Here is a 22,250-nt window from a genome sequence, read left to right on the forward strand (position 1 = left end):
ACACACACACATATATATATATATATATATATATTTATATATGACATGTATGTAAAAATTCCCCGTAATAAAGTTCAGATATCAACCTAAAAATCAAACCCTTGCAACTAACAAATCCCCAATCTATAACCCAATCGCGCTTCAGTAACCTAGCTGCCCTGCTGCGGCGACTCCCTCCTCCCACAACAGCTCGCCGCGCCTGGTTTTTGCCATCGTCACCCTCTTCTCCGTGAAATCAGCCATTCCCTCGCTGACGCATCTAGCGATTCCGTTCTCTCCTCTCGATTTTGGCTGGCCGGAGCTGATAACATTCCTCAGATTCAGTCATCCAGCCGCACTTGGGCCTTAGACAGGTACTAATTTGCCTCAACACCTCTTCTCCTGTTCCGGGCCACTGAGTTCGATATTGCACTCGGCTTTTGCTCCATGTGCCTCTGTAATGGCAAAATCAGTGGTTGTTTGGTTGCAAGTAGCATTTAGTTTAGATAGGATTTAGTAAATTCTTATATATCCCAATTTATTAAATCATGAAGTGATTAAGGGTTTGTTTGGGGGAGCTGCAGCTTATCTAACTTATCCAGATAAGCATCTGATATGGATAAGCTTGCTGGTGGTTTGATTTGTGCGTTTGGAAAATAACTGATTTGCAGCTGTAAAACAGCTGATTTGCAGCTGTTTCTAGATAAATAATCATTTTGCTCTTGTATAATAGTGTTATTTGCAACAAAACTGTAATAATTATATATTTGACATATTATAAGCAAAAATCACTATATAACAGTATAAAAAAAATATACACATCGCTTAAGAGTGAACATCTATAATTTATGTTGTGCAAACTAAAATCAAGGATGATCTTATAAGGATCCTCCAACAAAAAATTAGCGCAATGGTTTTTATTGTATTTCATCAATGTCTCTGATAACATTTCTTTGATTTCTTAATTCATCATTCTTAAAAAATTTTCAAACAGATGCCTAGTAGAACTTCCCCAAAATGTGAAGCAGCATAAAGGTTCATTTGGTTACTTAAGTTCTTTAATCATGTTCTGAAAGAAAAGTTAAGTTTTTATCATTTGGCTTGGATGTAGTTAGAAATAAAAATTGATTTTGAATAGTGCAAACATAGTGAACTCTCTTCAAATGATTTATAAACTCAAGTGAGAGGAAGCTAGGTTCGGTGAGAGCTTGACGATGGTGGAGAAGAAAGCCGACGGAATGTCGCCAGTGAGAAAGGGAGATCACGTTTCGCCGAGAGGAGAGGAGGGTCAGACAGCTACGCAAAAAAAAATGACGTCGCGGGTAGGAAGCTTTGACACGGAGGAGAGGAGGCGGCGAGACGTTCATTGACGAGGAGTGGCGGCTAAAGTGCTTCGACCACGATGACTTTCGGGCAAAGGTGGCAAGAGTGACGAGGGCAATGGGGACGAGAGATAGGAGAGGGCAGCAGACTAAAAGTTACGGAACGAACGCGGGCCGCAGGGTCGATCCCGCGGCCACATTTATTAAAGAAATTAATATGTCATTTTCGATTAATCTCTCCCAACAGACAAAACAATTGGGACCATGCGACCACATGTATTAAAGAAATTAATATGTCGTTTCCGATTAATCTCTCCAAACATACAAAACAACTGGGCGGGAAGCGTTTTCAAAACGCAGCCCGCACTTATAAGTTGCCCCTGATAAATCATGAGAAATTCTTTGACAAATTTAAAAGAATTTAATAACATTAATAACATACATGTTAGTAAACATCAAAAGATAAATTTTAAATATTGAAAAATATAAATGAATATCTAAAGCCTCAATATACATAAGAGGAGACATTCACATTAATTAATAATTAAATATATAAATGATTGCACTTATTTGGAGGAGTTTAGGGGTCCTCTTTTCTGTTGCAGATGTTTATGATGACACAAAGGAGGAATCCAATTAAGGATAGCCTTAACTTTAAAACCCTTGAATGATGCATGTTCAGTAGAGATGATGAAGTGAAGGAAGATCATCTTTGGCGGCATAAAGTACACTCTTTAGGTTGATTTAATAATTGGAGGATCAAGTCTGTAAAAGTAGATGCGGATGGGTGTGTTGACCTAGCTTGCTAGAAATGCAAATTAGATTGTCATCAAATACGCTTTTAAAAATATTGTCAAGGAAGGGTCTCAACAATTGGTTTATGGCCCTTATAAAAGTGCAAGCTGTGTTGGATTGTCCAATTGGCATTACATGAATGTGATTTTTCATTCGTCATTAGCATGAATCTTAATTTGGTGATAGCCAATTTGGGGCTGAAATTCATATTTAATGATAATCTTATTTATGACAGTTTTGACACTTGTAGAGGGAGCTGAATTGGCGTGCTAAAATTTTAATCTTATTAAAAATAAGATTGCTAATTTTATTTTAAAAACATTAAATCAATGAGTTGTGACATGATAAAAATTTATAAAATGAAAATACATAAAAAGTAAAATAGACTAGAAAATTTTTATATGGTTTGACTCCCTGCATACATCCACGTCTAGCCAAACATATGGACTAGGATTTCGCCATTCAAACAAAAATTTATTTCTCAAACTATGGGTGGAGAAACTCTCACAATTCAAAATCACAAATTCAAAATACAAAATTTTTCATAATACTAGCAAAATGCAAATTTTGCTATTGTTCAATTAAATAATATAGTAAATCAAACTTTAAAATAAAATATCATATAATCTTACAATCCATTTTGTTTGTTGGATAGATTATTTATTGCTTTCAAAGGATCTTGTGCATATCTCTCAAACTTGATGATATTTCGATGCACACTTGAAATCTTCTTTGCTCTCGAGGATGAGAACTAGAGGGATTTTCACTTTTTTTTTTTTTTCCTTAGCCTTCTTCTTTCAAAATGTTATCTTTTTTATAAATTTAATATTTTTTTAAAAGATAACATTAATAATAATTAATAATACGAAGAAGAATAAGTACAATACAACCCTATCACAGATATATTCATTTCGCATTTTGTTTCTATGTGTAAAACCACTCATCCACCTAATCATTCTCATCTCGACAACACTTAACTTATTATTATGCTTTTCTTTTAAAGGCCAACATTCAGCGCCATAAAATATTGCAGGACTCACCACAGTCTTATAAAATTTTCCTTTCAGTCTAAGTGGTACTTTTCTATCACACAAAAGGCCCGAAGCATTCCTCCACTTCAACCAAACAACTTGAATTCTACTATTAACATCCCCATTTATATCTTATACACCATCGCTTTGAACAACGGATCCAAGATATCTAAATCGTTCACACCTTTTAATAATTTGATTACCCAAAGTCACACTTCTGTCACTAGAGCTACTACTACTGTAATTACATTCCATGTATTCAGTTTTAGTTCTTTAATTCTGTCACTAGAGCTAGTACTACTACTAAAATGACTTTGAATTAATGTTTATTATGTCTTTGTCCACTGCACCACAACAAATAGAGTTGTTAGAGTGCAATGAATGACATGTAGTTGACATGCATAATCAAGGTCACCATCTCTAAAGACGCGCTCATTGTCCTCTACATCTTCATGAGGACCATCAATAGGGAAAAGTCCAAGCTTATGTTGTTTCGGACCTTGTTAGCGGCACTAATAAAACATAGCGAGAGTTGTACGTGGCTTTAAGATGGTAGAATCCCTTGTAGATTGCTCTGCTTTGGATGAATGATCCCTAAGTAGAATTTGGTATGTCGTTGTGAAGAGGAGGCCTAGAGTTTGTAGGTTGATTATTGTGAGGAAGCTACTGACTTAAATTATGTTTGCATGCATGCTATATTTTCAATCACATGAGCATGATGATAGCCGTCATTAATGAATTCAAGTTTAGAGGGTTCAACTTCCATTTTTCAAATTGAGAAATAGGTAAGCTTTATAAGTGCATACAAAATGATTTATTTTTTTATTGCTTTTAAGCACCAAGCTCTCTATGTTTCATAATCTTGATTAGTTTGAATTAATAGTGGGTTTGAATTGTCGATGTTCCATGAAAACTATTCTTTCGTTTGGGTTTGACATTTAGGATTTTATAATGATTTTTTTTTTTTTTTTTTTTTTTTTTTTGGTTTCATTTTTGAAGAACGTGGCTCCATTATCTAAATTTCTTCTAGTTTTTTGAATCAGATGCTATATAGAAAAATAAAATCTTTTGTACCGTGTCCATATACAATTTCTTCTGAAAAATTTACATGCATAACACTCAATTACATATCTAACTGTTAAACTTCAATTTTTACATGTGTGCTACCTTACCTCTACATGAAAAGGTGTATTTCGCTTTTTTAACATTTAAAATAGTCGTATATTTGATGTGATTTGAAAGTTTTGGATGGTATCAATGTAAAAAGTAAATTGTAGGTGTTAGATATGTAAATGCATAGAAATTAGGTGGTATGTATGTAAATGTCCTTTTTTCTTTCTTGAAGAAACAATTTTACTTTGCCAAAATTTACATATAATTCATTTTATGAAGCTTGTTGGCATTTTTCATATTGTAGAGTTTGATTCTCCATTCCTTCTTTCTCCCCCAATCTTATATGATTCTCAACACCTTATCTGCTCAGTGTATGGTTGTTGTTCCTCTTCTATATGAACAAATTCCACAATCAAAAAAAAAAAAAAAAATCCAATGAACATCAATTCATAATAGGAAGATTTACATGCATACTGCTCAATTCTTATCTATTTACATGTCTAACACCTAATTTTCAATTTTTACAAACATGCCATTTTATCTTTGCTGAAAAGGTGTATTTCCCATTTTAGAAGTTAAACTAGTGGTATTTTTTATGTGATATGAAACCTTTGGATGTTATGATGTAACAAGTAAAGTTTAGGTGTTAGATATGTAAATCCATAAGAATTGGATGGCATGTATGTAAATATCCCTTCAAAACAGTACAAGATGATAGTATGTCTATAAGACTATCTTTTAGACTTTAATAAAATTGGCAAATATTTTACAGGAATCAACATGAAAGTCAAAATATTAAAATGGCACGCGGTGGCTTCGTGGACATGGGACGCTCAGGATGAGACCTGCGGAATATGCAGAATGGCATTCGATGGCTGCTGTCCCGATTGTAAGTTTCCCGGCGACGACTGCCCACTGATTTGGGGAGCCTGCAACCATGCTTTCCACCTTCACTGCATACTGAAATGGGTGAACTCACAAACAACACAGCCTCACTGTCCGATGTGCCGCCGAGAGTGGCAATTCAAAGCCTAAGCAATGTTGAGGTTAGCTTTGTTTTTATCATTCGGGTAATTTACAATTCTTTTGTATTTGCATATCTAACACCTAAAGTTTGATGTTTGCATTTGTAACCCTTTGATGTCATGAACATATGCTTGAAAATGGTATTTATGATGTGATATTTAGATTAAAAGGTTAAATATCTAAATATGAAAGTTCAGGTTTTTGATATGTAAATACATATGCATTGTGAGGAGGTATGTATGTAAATGCCCCTTATTATTGTTATTTTGAAGACGTTAAGAGCTTTTGATGCTTGAAGTGTTCAAATGAGCAAAATACACACTTACACAGTATGAAATTCAAGCTCATATTTTTGAGAAATTTACATACATACCACACAATTTTTATGTATTTACATATATGACGCCTAACTTTCATATTTATATTTATAACACTCTGATGTGATAAATGTATGCTTGAGGTGCATTTCAGTTTTAAAAAGTAGGCGATCGTATTTTTGTTGTGTTATTAATGATTTGAGTGCTATGCATGTAAATACTAAAGTTTGGGTGTCGGATATGTAATTATATAAGAATTGTGAGGTATTTATGTAAATGCCCATATGTTGTTAAAGGAGTGTGCTGCAGGTGTACTAATTAAATTTGATAGAGCATTCTGTACTTTTATATCAGTATCATGTTTTATTTTGGGGCAATTATATACAAACCACCCAAAACTTTGCTATTTACAAATTCCTCTCATCCATTTTTCAAATTCCCACTCAAACATCAAAATTCATGGTAAAGCCCAAACCTATATTTTTCATTTTTATCAAATTTTCAATAATTTGGTTGTGGCACGCATAAATATATCAAGTTCGGTAGTTTAAAACAATAACCTCGATGTTTAATCTGCAAATATCAATGTTTTGGATGGTCTGTATGTAATTATCCTTCTATGCAGGTTGGATGGATTCTAATTAGAAATATTAGTCATTCAGGAGCAAGGGAAGTTATAAAGTAAGAAGAAGTGAGTCATTACTTATTTTATTAGGGGCATTTACATACATATCACCCAATTCCTATGTATTTACATATGTAACACATAAGCTATACCATTCAAACTTTCATGTCACATAAAAGTATCAATATTTGAACTTTTAAAAGGTGAAATACACCTTGTTATGCATAGGTAAGATGACATATATGTAAAAATTGAAGTGTAGGTATTACATATGTAAATGCAGGAGAATTGGGTGGTATACATGCAAATCTTCCATTTTTTTTCTTCTTTAGAATATTTGGATGCTACATTGATATTTATATGGTTATAATGGTACCTAATATGTGCATGGCGCCATAAATCATTGATGTTGATATTTAGGGTTGTAAATGGACCTATTTGAGCAGCTCACGGTGTATATTCATATTTGGCTTATTCAAAACCTTATTTGTTTGAATTAAGCTCATGTTCAAATTTGCCTGTTCATATTGATGTGCATTAATCGCTATGTGCTTGTTCGTTTGAATAATAAAAACTTTCGTATAAATTGTAACAAATTAAGTTTTTTTCATGTTCAGGTCGTTTATTAGTCAGACTCGAAAGATTTGTGTTTGACTTGATGAATGAATTGAATATGAGCTATTTATTAAGCCGTGAATGGCAAAAGTATTTGGGTAATGGTAACAATAAACATGCAAGCAATGCGTGCATTAGGGCTGTGTATGGCAAATGTGCAAGCTCGAAGCTATCTGCTACGACAAACTTGAAAGAATTGAAATTGTAAATTGGGTTGTAAATGAGCCTGAGATTGAGCGAGCGCAGGTTTGGCCCATGTTTGGCTTGTTCAAAATTTGATATGTGTTCGAAATTGCTTATGAACTGTGTACTCGCGTTTGCTTGATTTGCATATTATTGTTCATGTTTGCCTCAAAATGATTTCTCGAATATGGCGGAGCGTGACAATGAGCTGTTAATGAACAATTTGAATAGGAGTTGTTCGCGAATGAGTTTTTTTTATACAACCCTAGTTGTAAATATTTTTAATGATATTAATTATACTATAAATTTAATATTTATTTTAAGAACATCTAAAGCTGGTGAATGGCTGAAAATGTAAAATAAATGAATGGGTTTGGTTTTATTCATTTTAGAACAATTTGAAAAAAAAAAAAAAAAGTTGCCATAAAAAAATGATAAATTGAAAATTTTAAAATGAAATTCTGCTGCTTCTGAACTTTGACAATGAATATAATCATAATATATTTTTTTTAAGAATCAAAATGATTGCAAATAAATTTTTTTTTGAAAAACATCCTTTATTAACTTAAGCTCAAGTTAGAGCTCAAACTCAAAGCTTGTTTATTAAACGAGCTCGAGCTCGTTAGCTCATGAGTCAACTCGATTATTTGGGGCTCAGCCTCTCCTTCACTTTCGCCCTCAATCTCACTTAGATAACTTCTCTAGCGAGCTTTCATGACAATTTCATTCGAATTAGCGAGCCTGTTCATTAGCATGTTGTTAGTACTGCAAACATGGCCTATTTTTTGACAAACTCAAACTCGAGTCGACTCCTTTACGCTCCTACGTAAGACTAATTAGTTTGATTAAGTTCTAGTGTATGAGACTATAGAGCATAGTTAATGTAAAAAATTGTGGTAACTTAAGGCTTAGATGGATTCATGAATACCTTAAGATGATAACTATGGCGTTCAATCATAAGAGCATACATATAAATTATTGTAATTACAAATCAATGTTATATAAATTTATGTAATTCAAAGTCCAATGTAATTATCTACTTTTTATTATGATGTCGTGTGAAAATAAAATGAGAACATCCATGTGGGTTTAAAACTAAGTCCATAAACATCTAAAATTAAAATAATTGGGTCATGGCATCCTAATTAAATCATAATTAGGAATATTTTCAAAGTAATTAAATTTAATACTTTAAGATTAGTATAATAAACAGCTATTAAAATAATCATCATTAAAAAATTTTAATAGCTAAACCTTTTTTCTTGAAATAATTAGTAATAATTGTAAAAAAAAAAAAAATATGTGGCATGCATGATATGTGGCATGCATGTAAATGATAAATGAACAGGTGGCAACCAACCAATAATAGAAATTCATACAAATCCTGAATATCCAATACAATAATTCTGATACATAATATAAATGAAATATAAATGCAGCAAATAAATAACAATATAGTTCCTAAACAAACCTTAAAAAAATAAATAAATTGAAGGTATAAGGAAAGCTCAACGGCTAGTTTTTCAATTATATATGAAACTTTATACCAAAACTAGAAGCAGGAAAACAAATAAAAGGGGCATTTACACACATACCATTCAATTCTTATGTATTTACATAACTAGCACCTGAACTTTTACATTTTACATTTATACCATCCAAAATTTCATATCACATAAAAAATATTGCCATTATAACTTTTTAAATCGTAAAATATCCCTTCTCATGCATAGTTAAGGTAGAATGTATGCAAAATTTCAAGTTTAGGTGTTAGATATGTAAATACATAGGAATTGAGTGGTATGTATGTAAAACTTCTTAGATAAATCTTTCAATCAGTCAGCAAACTGAGTCAGTCGGTGTATGGTACTCTTCGCGAGTCTATTACCAGGATCGATCTTAAGAACTGCCCTCAAATCAGCAGCACCAAGCCTGTACTTCTCAGAGCTCTCATAAAGGAGAGCACGTTGCAGAAGCACAGAGACGTTGGTTTTATCGTGATCCAGCACCTGCAATGCATGTTGGTTTTCTTTTTGGTTTAGGGTTGAAGGAGATTGGAGGAAATAAAAATGAAATTCAGTAACTTATGGGTTTCTGTTGCAAAAAGAACAATGAAACATAAGAATTGAAGAGCTACATGGTTAATATATACCCCTAAGAAGCACATGGGGGCTTGATTTATCTCAAAAGCAAGATTTACATACATACATGCATACTACTCGATTCCTATGTATTTACAAATCTAACACCTAAACTTCAATTTTTACATGCACGAAAATATCGCAATAATACCATTTAATTTTATCACCCCAAAAATAATCACCTTTATGACAATTATAGCCTTAAGAGAATTCAATCTCCTCATTAAGATGTATTGGAGTTATCTAAGGAGAGTGCTAGGTGGCAGGTTTCTATTAGAGTCATCAATCTCAGTTTCATCCTATTGCAACCCTCAGCAACACAACTCCATTCTTTAAGATGTGAATTCTCGTCAGACAGCTTGCCATGCCAAAGAAAGGGGGCATTTACATGCATACCACATTCTTATGTATTTTTACATATCTAACACATAAACTTCCATATTTACATACAAAGCATCCAAGTATTTAACATCACATAAAAATACCACAATAGCTTACTTTTTAAAAATGGAATGCACCTTTTCGAGCATAGATTTATGACAACAAAGTGTTATAAATGTAAAATATGAACGCTTAGATGTTAGATATGTAAATACATAAGGTTTGTGTGGTATGTATGTAAATCCCCACCCCAAATCCTCCTAAATGTTGACAATGCGGTCTCTCCTCACCCTTAATACAAAACACATTCAAGCTAACGACTTCTGAGCCCATAATAGTATCTTCAAAATTGTATTCAGTTTCATTTTATGATGTTGTTGATTAAGATAAAAGGATATTTACATATATGCCACACAATTCTTATGTATTTACATATTTAACACCTAAACTTTCATATTTACATGCATAAACACTTTGGTGTCATAAGCTTGTGCTTGAAAATATGTAATTTCACTTTTAAAAAGCAGGTAATTGTGGTATTATTGACGCAATCTTAAAGATTTGAGTGTTATGCATTTAAATATAAAATTTTAGGTGTTAGATATGCAAAAATAAAATAATTGTGTGTTATTATGTAAATGTCCCTAAGAGAAATTGCCGGCCTCCTTATCTTTGTGCATCTTGTGAATTTCAATTCTTCCCTCTAAGCAATGTTATGGCCTAAACCTCAACAAGGCAAACTGTATCGTATGAAAGTTAGATCTCCATGGACATGAATGAATATGTATGCATCTGCACGACTGCACTACGTATCAGCAAATCTCAATTAACCAATCCTCAACAGATTCATCTTTTACCTCTTCCAAAATAAAATCATTAAGCAAGCATATGATTTACAATTCTAAAAGATAATCAGAATTATTAACAAAATCATATACATCGATTATAAGAAGACTACACAACACCAATCGGTATCCAGGCATCACAGAATAAAAATTGCGGCTAACTAAAAATAGAGATTGTTGAGGCATTAACTAAAATCACAGCCTTAAACAAAAACTTTTGATAGATTTTTATTGGACTAGTATTGTTAAGGCATTGACCTAGACCATGACCACAAGTGCGCTCCACACTTAATATGAATAGAAGTTATGATGTTAAAGCATTAGCCTAAGATCTGATCCAAAATATTTTCCTTTCGGCAATGTTGATCGAAGTTGCTGTCACCGAGGTATTGCACCATGCTACAACTCACAGAACTCTTCACATTAACGTTGACTGAATTTATAAGCCTTGAAAGATTAGCCTAGGCTGCAGACCTGAGTCGAAAATTTGGTTCAATCCCAACTAAAATTGTGGTCATATAAGCATAATCCTAAACCACGACATATGGGCGGAAAATGCAACGTTCAAGATCACCATTGCCTCCTCTACATTCAATGAGCAATGCCAGGATGGGGCTTACTGAGAGCTCGACTTCTAGAATTCAAAGTGACTATCATTGCCTTGACATGAATTAAGCCATGAATTTGGCATTCATTGTTATGGATCACCATCATTCTCTAGACATCAAATGATGGATCAAGGGTTTGGGTTCATATCTCACCAATGTCCAGGATCACCACAATTGGTTCACACTGAAAGAAAGATGCATGAAGAGGGTTTGGACTGAGATCCAGCTAAATGTTAATATCACCATGGTCATCTTGCCACTTTATAAAGAATGGCTAGGAGCTTGGTGTAGGAGATTGGTATTGTTGCCTTGGTGTACGAGATCGGTATTGTTGCCCTAAAGTTGAACAAAAGATGCACATAGGATCTAGGCCGAGAACTTGATATGTACTGTTGAAGAATGCTACAATCATATGCCGAATAAAGAACATATGCACGGTGAGGACTAGAGCCATTGTCTTGCGGTGCACTTAGACTAGCCAAGATGCTGGTGTGATAAGTTCACCACGAAAGGGATCCTTGGCGCTTTTAGAGTGAAGAGTATTTTGTTGTGCTCCCCGCTGAGTAGAGTGGGATTTCTTAATAGCTCAAACATAAATTATTTCTCGAGGTTTGACTTTCCTAACACGGCATCCAATAGTGGGAGAATTTAAATCAATAAAAGAGTGCCATGTTCCCAAGAAATTAGAAGTGGATAATGATGCTTAAATCATTCAGAAGAGATGCACATGTCTGTCCCGGAATTTGTGGGTGATCATTCCTGACTTTGTTAAAGTAGACTTCCAAGAGAAAGAAGTTCATGTTCCATTCAACATGTAAGAGGCAATCTAATGTCCAGAATGAAGCCACATAAGAGCTAGTATGCCATTTTCAACCCTTCATGTCTATCACCAGATGGGGAATCCTAGCTCATTACCAGTGCTGAATTGTTTATTACTTCTTGAATCCCATCTCATTATTGCTTAGACATTGTGCAACCGATGTGGCCCTAATACTGAATGGATCTAATTGAGGTAGTGCTACAACAATACTACACATAATATTGATTGAGCTTACTAAATAAGTGATGTTTATGACCAAAAGGATCATGTGTTGTGTGAAAGATTGCAGATTAAATATTTGTATGCAATCAAGCTTCTTTATTTGATTAACCTTTGGTTGTTACATATTAAAGCTAATCCTTCGTCACACTTCCTTCAATGTTTTAGGCATTTTCACTTAGTTATACTCATTCTCGTCTTCCTTCAATGTTTTAGGCATTTTCACGTAGTTATACTCATTCTCGTTATTTCTATATCTAGGTAAAAAGTTAGCAATAGGCCAACAATGTGCTGGTAAACTCAGTGGAGACTGGACTCAGAAATGAAATAATTTAGTTGTTAATCTCATCGACTATTGGGTTGAGAAGAGCAATGCTTGCAATTTCCCTTACAACTCTTTGATTGTGTAAGAACATAAGAACGAGTACTCCATAACCTTCCATGCTGCTTATGCAAGCTCTAGTGGGAATAACAGATCTGATCAGTCCCACCAAGTCAAGAGATGTGCTTGGCGCTTTGCTAAAATTTAGAACAGTAGAATTCTCCTGAAGGAACAGTAGAATTCTCCTGAAGGATTGGCCTCTTGAAGGACAAAGATTGGCTTGTGTATACAATGAAGGCATTTGAGGGGATTGATCGCCTGGTCAAAGGAAGAGTGCCCTGGTGTCTTGCAAGTTAACTTAAACATTGATTAATAGTTAACAAGCACATCAATCTCTGGAGTACATACCTATAATACAGATTGATGCTCACTTCGCCTTGGTGCCCGCCATTATGATGGATGGGTGGAGGCACACACCATATATGATGGGAGCCATTGGCCGCAAGTATAGTGGAAGCATGCGCTTGAGCATTTTTTTAAGGTTTTGCCAAAGTCCTCACGGAAGCCATCTCATAGTGGTAGATGTGTTTGTTTGGAGCCCACAGCCAAGCATACGTGTAAGCATTTTTAAGTTGAATTCAAACATACCTACCTAGACTAGTAATTTGAGATTTCAAATTCAAATTGAATTGAGCCAAGTTTGAGTCTAGTTCAAACTGATCAGTTCAAGTTGAGTTTCAAGTGTGATTGGGATAATTACATACGTGGCACGTGAAACATTGCTATTTATAAAATTAGCACTTAGGTCATTTTTTTTGAACAATTGAACTGATGCATTTGTGCGTGCCATAATCAACCCATTGGAAATATGAGAAAAATAAAATATATGGCTTAGGGTTTTATCATGAATTTTGATATTTGAGTTCAAATTTGAAAAAGAGATGAAAGATGGTTCTAGTTTTGTATATAGTAATGTTTCAAGTGCTATGTATGTAATTGTCTCTTCATTAATTTTATTATTTTTGACATAATATATATATATAATATATATATATATATATATGCATATATGTGAAATATATCAAGTTGTGTCGTATTCCTTGTCCAGTTGGTAGGCAGGGTCACTGTAAGTCCCCTCTGGCAAGGGTTCGATCCCTACCGTGGTGCATGGGGGGTCGAATTATAGGCACATGGCACGGGCTCTCATCATGGGGCCGGATTGCACATGAGAAATCGATATTTGGGTCTCTGCCAAATATCAATATCCTTGGGGAAAAAAAAATGTGAAATATATCAAGTTGATTTCAACTTTAATCAAACTAATTTTGAATAAGTTATCTTGGAGTCAAAGCAGATTAATAACAATGTTGGGTTTATTAGAACTCGAGTGATGATTGAGTGAGCTTTGAACATTGTCATCAACATTATTCGAAACAGATATTTTTTGCCCAAAGAGACAAGTTCATCTCATCTTGAAATCATTCAAAAATTCTAAATTGAAATTAAACTCCAGCACAACTTGAAATATTAAAAACAGCTTATTGGCTAGCTTATTTATCACTCTAAGTTGACCACAATATCATCAAAGCTTGTGCAAGAATTTCATGTAATAAACTCAAAATTTAACAAAGTACTTTATGAAAGCATTTGTGTTGATTGGGGGTTCCAATTCGCAATCTGAAAAGGAAATTCAGATTAACATTTTTTGCATAGTTGCAATCAAACAAGCTAAAATTTTACCATCATTTCAAAAAAAAAAAATTGTAAATGGATATTTAAGAGTGAAAAATGGGATTTATTATTATTTTTTTCCTTTATCTTTCGAACAAAAGGCTAAAAATAGGGAGATAACTAATATGTCCTATCAGAATATAAATATCTTGATTGTTCAATAAAGGATGCCAAGATTCATGCTTTTTTGATCATCATACAATGACAAATATATTAACAATGATCCTTAGGACTCTGTGACATCAAATTGCAATAAAATTCATGAAGACACTTTCAAATCCATAAAATCAAATACATATCTCAAAGCTATCAATGCAAAACCAATGGTCTAATACTCTGATTAGGATCTTTGCTACAACAATCTCAAGGTTGAAGCCTCAACCATGATGTCTACTATCACTAGAAGAAAGATGATTTGGCACTAATCCAGAGGAAAAAATGTCACAAATTTCCACTCTCAGATTACTTAGAGAAATAAAATGCCCTAAGTCAAGGGAAATTTTGGTTCAGGTGAGGTCCTACACTTAAGAATCATGATAAATTTTTTTTTAAGAAACAGACTCAAGGACGAGGGTTAGTAATCTTCATTACGCTTCATTTCTTCAATAGAAGGAAGCTCTATTGAGCTACTTTTGTGCTTTACTCTAGCCCGTGAATTCATTGGCCAAGTTAGGCACAAGTTTCTTCCTAGGATATAATTACTCCGAGGTAGGTTCACAACATTTTGTTTGTCACGAAAAAAGACCCTACACACTTTCAAGTCTCTCAGCTAGCTCAAAGTCATTCCAACACACAATAATACTATAGTCTAAAGCCTTCAATCATGCTTTTATAGTGACATAGATTTTACATACTCTAGCCAATTAAGCAAAAGGTAGAAACTCCATATAACAAACCATGTCATAATTTTTCGTTTTCTTTTGGTATTTGAGCTGTAAAAACTACTACAATTAGAGGGGTTAGTGTGCGTTCAAACCTGCGCCGCTTTGGAGGGAAACTATGACCCCAACCTTCACGCTGCGACTTCAAGCGGGACATGTAATACTTCAATAACAATTATATTCTATAGATACACTGCTTATAAGTAGCTTCCAATAATTTATTAGGAAGGCATTCTCATTCAAGTTGTATTTCACTTCGCATAAGTTGATGTTAATGGTATTTTTGATGTGATTTAGATATAGGATGCCATAAAAATAAATATAAAGATTTACATGTTTGATATGCAAATAAATTGATTAGAAAGGAATATAAAGCAGAAGCCGAATAAATTAAACGAAGAAAAAAACTTGAGGTAAGACTAATGATGATGATCAACATGAAATCATAAGAAGATCAAAGCAGAAGTGTTTGCAGTAACGAATACCTTCGAGCAATCAGCAATGGCTTTCTTATATTCGCCAACTTCTTTGTAACATGAAGCTCTGCAAGTCAATACCTCGTTGGAAGAAGCCGGGTTCCCAGATTTCTCCAACAGCACAAGCGCCCAAGAAAGCCATTTTATTGCATCGGCAAACTGGCCCTGTTTGTAAATATCCAAACCTTTCATCTTGGCAGCCGACGCCGTGACCCCAACCGGTGGAGGAGGAAGCTCTTCAAGCTCTGTAGTTGTGCCGGCAGTGTCATGGCCACCGATTTCTAAACCAACATCCCAATCATGCATCTCAGGGATCGTTTGAGTTTCTAGCGAAACTCCAACTGGAGTAGTTGATGATGACAATGGGGAGAAAAACACATTGAACGGGTCAGATCCATCTCCCGCCGTTTTTGGCACTCCAGAGTCATCAGTTCTAGCGTTCTGGAAACCCCCGAAAGAATAATCGTTGCTACCGCTGCTCTGTTGGGGCTTTTGAGCCGTCGGAACATTCTGGAAAGAACCAAAAGAACCCTTACCACCACCGCTTACGGAGGATTTTGCTGCGGATAATGGCACGCTGGAAGAGGGCTTCGATGCAAAGCCTGTAAATGAACCAAAGGAATCCGGTTTAGAGTTCGAAGCGTGATCCGATTTCATCGAAGACCCTATATCAGGGCGAGATTTATTGAAGAAGGTGTAGCTTCCAGTTGAATTGGGGTTAGGGCTACTTGTTTTGGGGATGGAGCTCTTCAGATCGGCCATAGAGAAGGATGAATTCTTTGGCGGAGCCGACTTGATCGGAACGTTCTGTGATGAGCGGCCCTGGCCCAGTGCCGATCCAACTAAATCGCCGAAGAGATTGGGATTCTTGTCTTGAATTCCCAGCTTGGAGGTGGAAGCTGCCGATGAGGTCCAACTTCGCCCAAATATGTCACCCACCAAGGGAGCAGGATTTGGAAGGCCAGATCGGGAAGCGGTTGCCGGTTGGTGAGTCCACGAGGGCCTCGTCGCCGGCGAGGAAGTCCATGATGGAGCGGACGGCTTTGAGGATGTAAATAGGGGATTCGATGGGACGGCGTTAGGGTTTAGCTTTTGGTCCTTGAGTGGGCGAGAGGATGAGGAGCTGCCGGAGCCGATGCCGAAGTCGAATTGGTACGAATCAAAGGAGACGGTGGTAGAGGAGGAAGATGAGGCGGCTCGCTGCGATCCGGATCCGGTGAATGAGTTCATCACGCCGGCGAGATCTCCAGACACGATGAACTGGTAAGACCGGAACGGGTGGAGAAACAGCCGAGAGTCAAATGGGACGAAGAAATGATTTGTTACTTGTACTGGGCATTTACATACATACCACCAACATCCTATGTATTTTCATTTCCAACCCCTAGGGTGTATTTTGAAAAATGCCACCCAAAGTGCATAAATTTTTATTGGAAAGGTTGGCTTTAACTAACACTTAGAATGTAGTAAGGGTATTATTGACTCGGTCGACTGAGCTTAGTTGACTTTGGGGTGTTAGGGTCGTTCGGTCGCTTAAGTTCAGCTGGCAACTCGACCAACTAATTTAATATGGCTGTCGAACTTGATAATAGATTGGTAAACTTCAAGGCGTTCGTGATATGATTGTAGATGCTAAGAGATTGAGTCTTTTCTCAAGTTAGTTTCTTTATGGTGGTTGGTTTGGATGTTTCATTATCTCGTCTCTCAATAAAGTGTTCGAAATCAGATCATTTGACTCTCTTTTTTTCCTCCTCGTGGCTCAGTCGGCTCTGGTCTTGCTGGTCGGCTTTCGCTCGTACTACTGCATTCGATGAGATGAGTGGGCATTAGATACTCTTGAGCCTATAAAATAGGGAGTTTGATTCTTGTGTATGCTTAATGGCCAAGTATGTGAACAAATTATTAGATAATGGATTCTCAATGACCAACGGTATAATATCTCTTAATAATTGCAGAAAAAAGAGGTAGGTGAGTGTTTGCTCTTATCCATACAATTATCTTCTCTGCCAAATGTCTAACTCTACTTATTTTGGCTTTAAGTTTGTATTAATTTAGTTGAAATTAGGGTGCAAGTGAGACAAGCCGATTCGAGTCTGTTGAACAGAGCTCGAGGAGCTAACAAGCCGAGCCCAAGCTAGCCCAGACTGGACTCATTAGCTCGTGACCCGGCTCGTTTAAAAAAAATATATTAAATTTAAAGAATTTATATTTGAAGCATTAAAAATGTTTTAAAAATAATATTTTGTGTCTTATATGAGGTGATTTTTGGTTATTCATCTCATAAACATTCATTATATTTGTCATTTTTTTATAAAAATACTTTTAATTAGTATTTTTTTTCTTTTTATATTAAACAACTCGGCTCAAACTCGTAACCTTTTGCTCGAGCAGAAGCTTTAACTCGAAAAAATTAATCAAGTTCAAGCTCGAGTCGAGGGAGCTCAAGCTTGAATCGACTCATTTACATCGCTTCTTGAAATACATGAATTCTATTATTATTTATTATCATATATTCACAAATGTGTCATTTTGACAGATTAAATTAACAGTTTTATGAAATACTAATGCATGGGCAACATAGAAACTTTTTTGCTGAGAGTGATGGAGTTGATAAACCCTTGATATAAGAGCAAATGAAAAGATAAATCATTCATAAATAATTCAAATGGAATGAATAGCACTCTTAGGAGTAGGGATAAAACTTATGCCCTTGTGATAGTTTGAAGCTAAGAGAAATATTAAGTTTGATGGAACAAATGTGTGGAGAATCCAATCATTCTCCACACGTACGTCCTCCAAACACAATACCCCCTCCCAGAGGTCTAATTATTGCGTGCGGAGAGCGCACGCAGAGCTGCGTGCGCTCTCCGATCACAACCGCACATCGCGGCTGTATGACAGTGGGTCCCAATGTCATACAGCCGCGATGTGCGGCTGTGATCGGAGAGCTGCGTGCGCTCTCCGCACGTAATAATCGCTGAAGAGCCGAGGTAAGAATGATTAGAATAACGACAAATTCAAACATTTTTTAAAAATGTATATTTAGCATATTGGGAATTATGTAGTTGATACCAAACTTGAATAACTGAGCAACAAAAAAATATAAAGAACATAACTATCAAACTTCAAAACATAATTTTCTTCACATATTTTACTCAAATATATCTTGATCCATATAAGTAGCAAAATACTTAGCCATACACAGATATGCATACACTGCTTCAGACCAATACAACATTCCTCATTCTCCATTAACATTCCATCAGAAAATGAAGGTCTAGACTGGCCAACAGCTCCTTCCATAACTATTATCCATATGTATACAACACTTTTCTGGAAAGGAGAGCTTAGACACCGCAGCGAGAAAGCTTGCGAGGGAGATTTCTCAGCCATGGATGCTCCTTAGAAACTGGACCGGATATTATAACTCCTCCATACTTCCTCGCTGCTTCGTTGCTGTCAATGACTGCTGGTTCAGAGAGCTTCTTCTCCAGTATAAAAAAGGCTTCTTTTCCCACTTTTTCGAGGTGATGATAAGACATCTTCTTTGGAAGCTTGGTGTTTAGGGTTTGGTCGAGGTGATGATAAAACATCTTCTTTTAAGGCTTGGTGTTTAGGGTTTGCTTTGCTGCATGGAACTGATGGAAGCAAAGATTGCCTTTTTATAGGTAAATATATTACATTTGGAACATGTAGAGTGTGTCATGTGGTAAGTGGATCCCATCTCTTTAAAAAATCTACGACCCATTTGTCATGCAGCAAATTCTCACTAAAATCCATACGCAGATTTGAGTCGAGAATCCGAAAGTAAAATTTTCTCTTTTTACCGGGGGTTTAAAGCAAAAAAAATTATGGAGATGCTTGAATTATGAATGAGAGACCTAACATTTATATTTAAATAAATATCTAAGACCTTAACATTTATATTTGTATGCATATATGTACTATTCAAATCTTGTGCTGCGTACCCCCACTCTGAGGTTGGGGTTTCGAATCTCCTTTGATGACGTGAGTCTTATGTAGGTGATACTCTAATAGATAGACACATTAAGAGTGGTTCGATGCTCGTATAATAACCTCTTGTCATTTCTTTTAAATTAAAGAAAAAAAATACAACTCAAATTTTTAAAATCACATAAAAAATATTATTATTACTGATTTGTTAAATATAAAATATATTTTTTCATGCATAGATTTATAATACCAGAGTGATATAGATGTAAATATCAAATTTTAGATGTGTTAGATATGCAAATGTATAAAAATTATGTGGTATGTATATAAATTTTCATAAATTTGAATGTCCATAGTTAAGTAGTTCTAACTTATCTTAAAGCAGGAAAGTGGGTTCTTGTTGACCCGGGTCAACATGACTTGATGAGTCATCTTTTTTTTTTATTATTATTATTATTTTTTTTATTAAGATTTACATAAATCAAGTCCTCTGTATTTACATATCTAAGAAAGAAACTTCAATTTTTACTTATGTTACACCGTCATGTATTTCAATATTAAATTGTATTTATTCCATTCCTGCGGCACAAAATGTACGGTGATGTGGCTAGAACATCGTCGTTGTCCGGATGTGCGGTTCGCCAGAAATAATGATTCTTCAAGATTAGATGGACGAGAACTTCTTGGCACTAGTTTCTTTTTCCAATACTCATTAGAGAAATCATCATCATATGTAGGGCTGTCAAAACGACTCGTGTTCGGCTCTTTCACTATGTTAGCGAGCCGAACACGAACAAATATCATTTTTGACTCGAAATACTAGTTATCATATATATACATACACACGCACGTAAATGCTCCACTTTAAGATTCATCATTATCCTATTAATATGGGATTGTTGGAGATGCAATTCTAAACGTGTATATAAACAGCATTCGGCTAATATGTCAATAGAATTAGATACTTATGAGCCTATATAATTGGAGATTTGATTCATACATATCCTTCAGTGCAGCAGTGAGTATAATTCCTCTAAATGCTCATATCCATTGGAATGTCTTCTTCGCAATTTGATATGAAAATTTTGGGTGCTACAAATATACACGAGAAGTAAAGTTTGAGTGTGTATGCTCTGCTATGGCCATATGTATTTGACGTCGTCGATAAATTTATTGTTTGACAAGAATCTCGAGGTATGGTATGAATCTCAAGATAATTTTTTTAGCAGGAAATTTCTAGACTTTGAGTAAAAATTATCAGTACTCGGATTTAAACAAACACATATTCAAACTAACGGGGAGACGAACCTAATGTTGCCAAAGTTGGTCAAATTTAGCCAAATCAAGAGGCTTTCAGTGCATAATTAGAAAGTCAAACATATTACAAATCTAGCAAGCTTATAGTCAAATCGAGCATCTCGACGAGGCGAATTGAACAAGCCCAAGATCATTCAATTCTAACATCATTAAGATACACAATTGCTCTTTGAATGGCATAGGATCGAGGGAATTTCACTGGGTTGTCCGATGGGAAAAATTATTGCATACGACGACCGTATGCAGAGTCGCATGCGGTCTCCCAATTAAAACCACTCTCACCCCAAAAAAGTGTAAAATTGAAAATTTTTAAAAATTGATGTTAATTATGTGGCGCGAAATAATTGGAGGCCGTACCTACGGACTCTGTATGCAATAAGCGCTCGTCCGATTGAGTGTTTCAAATTTCTTTCTTATTTGCAGAAATGGTTCTCCTGCACTCTATAAATGCAGCCCTACCCCCATTTGGAGAGGAGAGTTAGACCTAGAGCCAGAAGAAGAATGAAGCTTAGAGATGGAGCTGAAACTCAACATCATTTCTACACCAAAGATCTAATGAATTCCTTTCGCTCCTATAGCCGCCGACCATTGTTGACCACCACCTACCAGACATTGTCGACCACCCTCGTGCACCACTTGCTTCTTGAGGGGTTCAAGGAAAAAAAACAAGAACTGAAATTCTAGCAAAATATACATCATCTTCTTCCACACTTTCCTCCTAAAACTAGATCTTTCCCGGATCGTATGAATTCATAGGCCATACAGGACCCTACGTTCTAAAATAATTCAACATTATTAGCTATATAAATAATTAGGAATTAGGTGGTATGTCTATAAATACCTCATCTATATAAATAGAGAGAGAGAGAGAGAGAATAACGTAAAGAATGAACCCCATAAGGCATCGTATCACACTTAGAAGGTTTAATCATTGCTCTCCTTTAGTGTCATATAAGATTACTAATAAGCCCACATCCGCATGCCATTTGTCGCTATAACATCTATGAATGATTGAATCAATAATAATTATAAACAAAGCTTGGTCGCATATGCTTATATCCTAAGGAACAACATGTTTGCCAAACACTACTTATTGCTTCAGTTTTCCCTTAATTAAATGGTAGGGTTAGGTATAGTATTCTACACCAACATAACTTCCCATTCATTCTATGACGAGTCATCTAAGAAAAAAATATTCTGTCACCAATTGCAGAGAATATTACGCGCTTTGTCTTTATCCTGATATATTCGGACTTCATGTACTACATGCTTGGTTGTACAACTAATTTGTACAACATGTACAACCTAGTTGTACATGAAGTTTGGATGCATCATGACAAAACACGTAACATTTAATCCACCCATTGAGATTATGTTAGGATAGCTTTATCCGTGCACCAAGTATCATGATGTTATTCACTCACGTGGTATTTTATCGTAATAATTGTCCATTAAAATAGTATTACAATTTTCATTTTGGGGGCATTTGTATATATAACACCCAATTCCTTTATATTTACATGTTAACGTGTAAACTTTAGTTTTTGCA

General features: G+C 35.3%; 2 protein-coding genes across 4 annotated transcripts; one reads left to right on the forward strand and one right to left on the reverse strand.

Moving 5' to 3' along the window:
• Positions 1-75: 75 nt before the first annotated feature.
• On the forward strand, positions 76-7,188 carry LOC110030911 (anaphase-promoting complex subunit 11). Of its 2 annotated transcripts, none has more exons than XM_020733893.1 (3): positions 76-353; positions 5,013-5,286; positions 6,826-7,188. In XM_020733893.1, exon 2 carries the CDS (start codon positions 5,021-5,023, stop codon positions 5,273-5,275), a length of 255 nt encoding a protein of 84 aa, XP_020589552.1. In that variant the 5' UTR covers positions 76-353; positions 5,013-5,020; the 3' UTR covers positions 5,276-5,286; positions 6,826-7,188. The 2 variants fall into 2 exon arrangements, with proteins under 2 accessions (XP_020589552.1, XP_020589551.1); XM_020733892.1 differs by lacking the exon at positions 6,826-7,188 and adding an exon at positions 6,209-6,431.
• A 1,466-nt stretch (positions 7,189-8,654) lies between these two features.
• On the reverse strand, positions 8,655-16,734 carry LOC110030937 (sperm-associated antigen 1). 2 transcript variants are annotated; one of them, XM_020733935.1, is made up of 3 exons: positions 16,159-16,734; positions 15,440-16,032; positions 8,655-9,015 (listed from the first exon to the last, which is right to left on the reverse strand). In XM_020733935.1, exons 1-3 carry the CDS (start codon positions 16,658-16,660, stop codon positions 8,842-8,844), a joined length of 1,269 nt encoding a protein of 422 aa, XP_020589594.1. In that variant the 5' UTR covers positions 16,661-16,734; the 3' UTR covers positions 8,655-8,841. The 2 variants fall into 2 exon arrangements, with proteins under 2 accessions (XP_020589594.1, XP_020589593.1); XM_020733934.1 differs by having other exon boundaries at positions 15,440-16,734.
• Positions 16,735-22,250: the final 5,516 nt, after the last annotated feature.

The sequence above is a fragment of the Phalaenopsis equestris genome, unplaced genomic scaffold (genome assembly GCF_001263595.1).
Source record: "Phalaenopsis equestris unplaced genomic scaffold, ASM126359v1 Scaffold000761, whole genome shotgun sequence".
Classification (NCBI taxonomy): domain Eukaryota; kingdom Viridiplantae; phylum Streptophyta; class Magnoliopsida; order Asparagales; family Orchidaceae; genus Phalaenopsis; species Phalaenopsis equestris.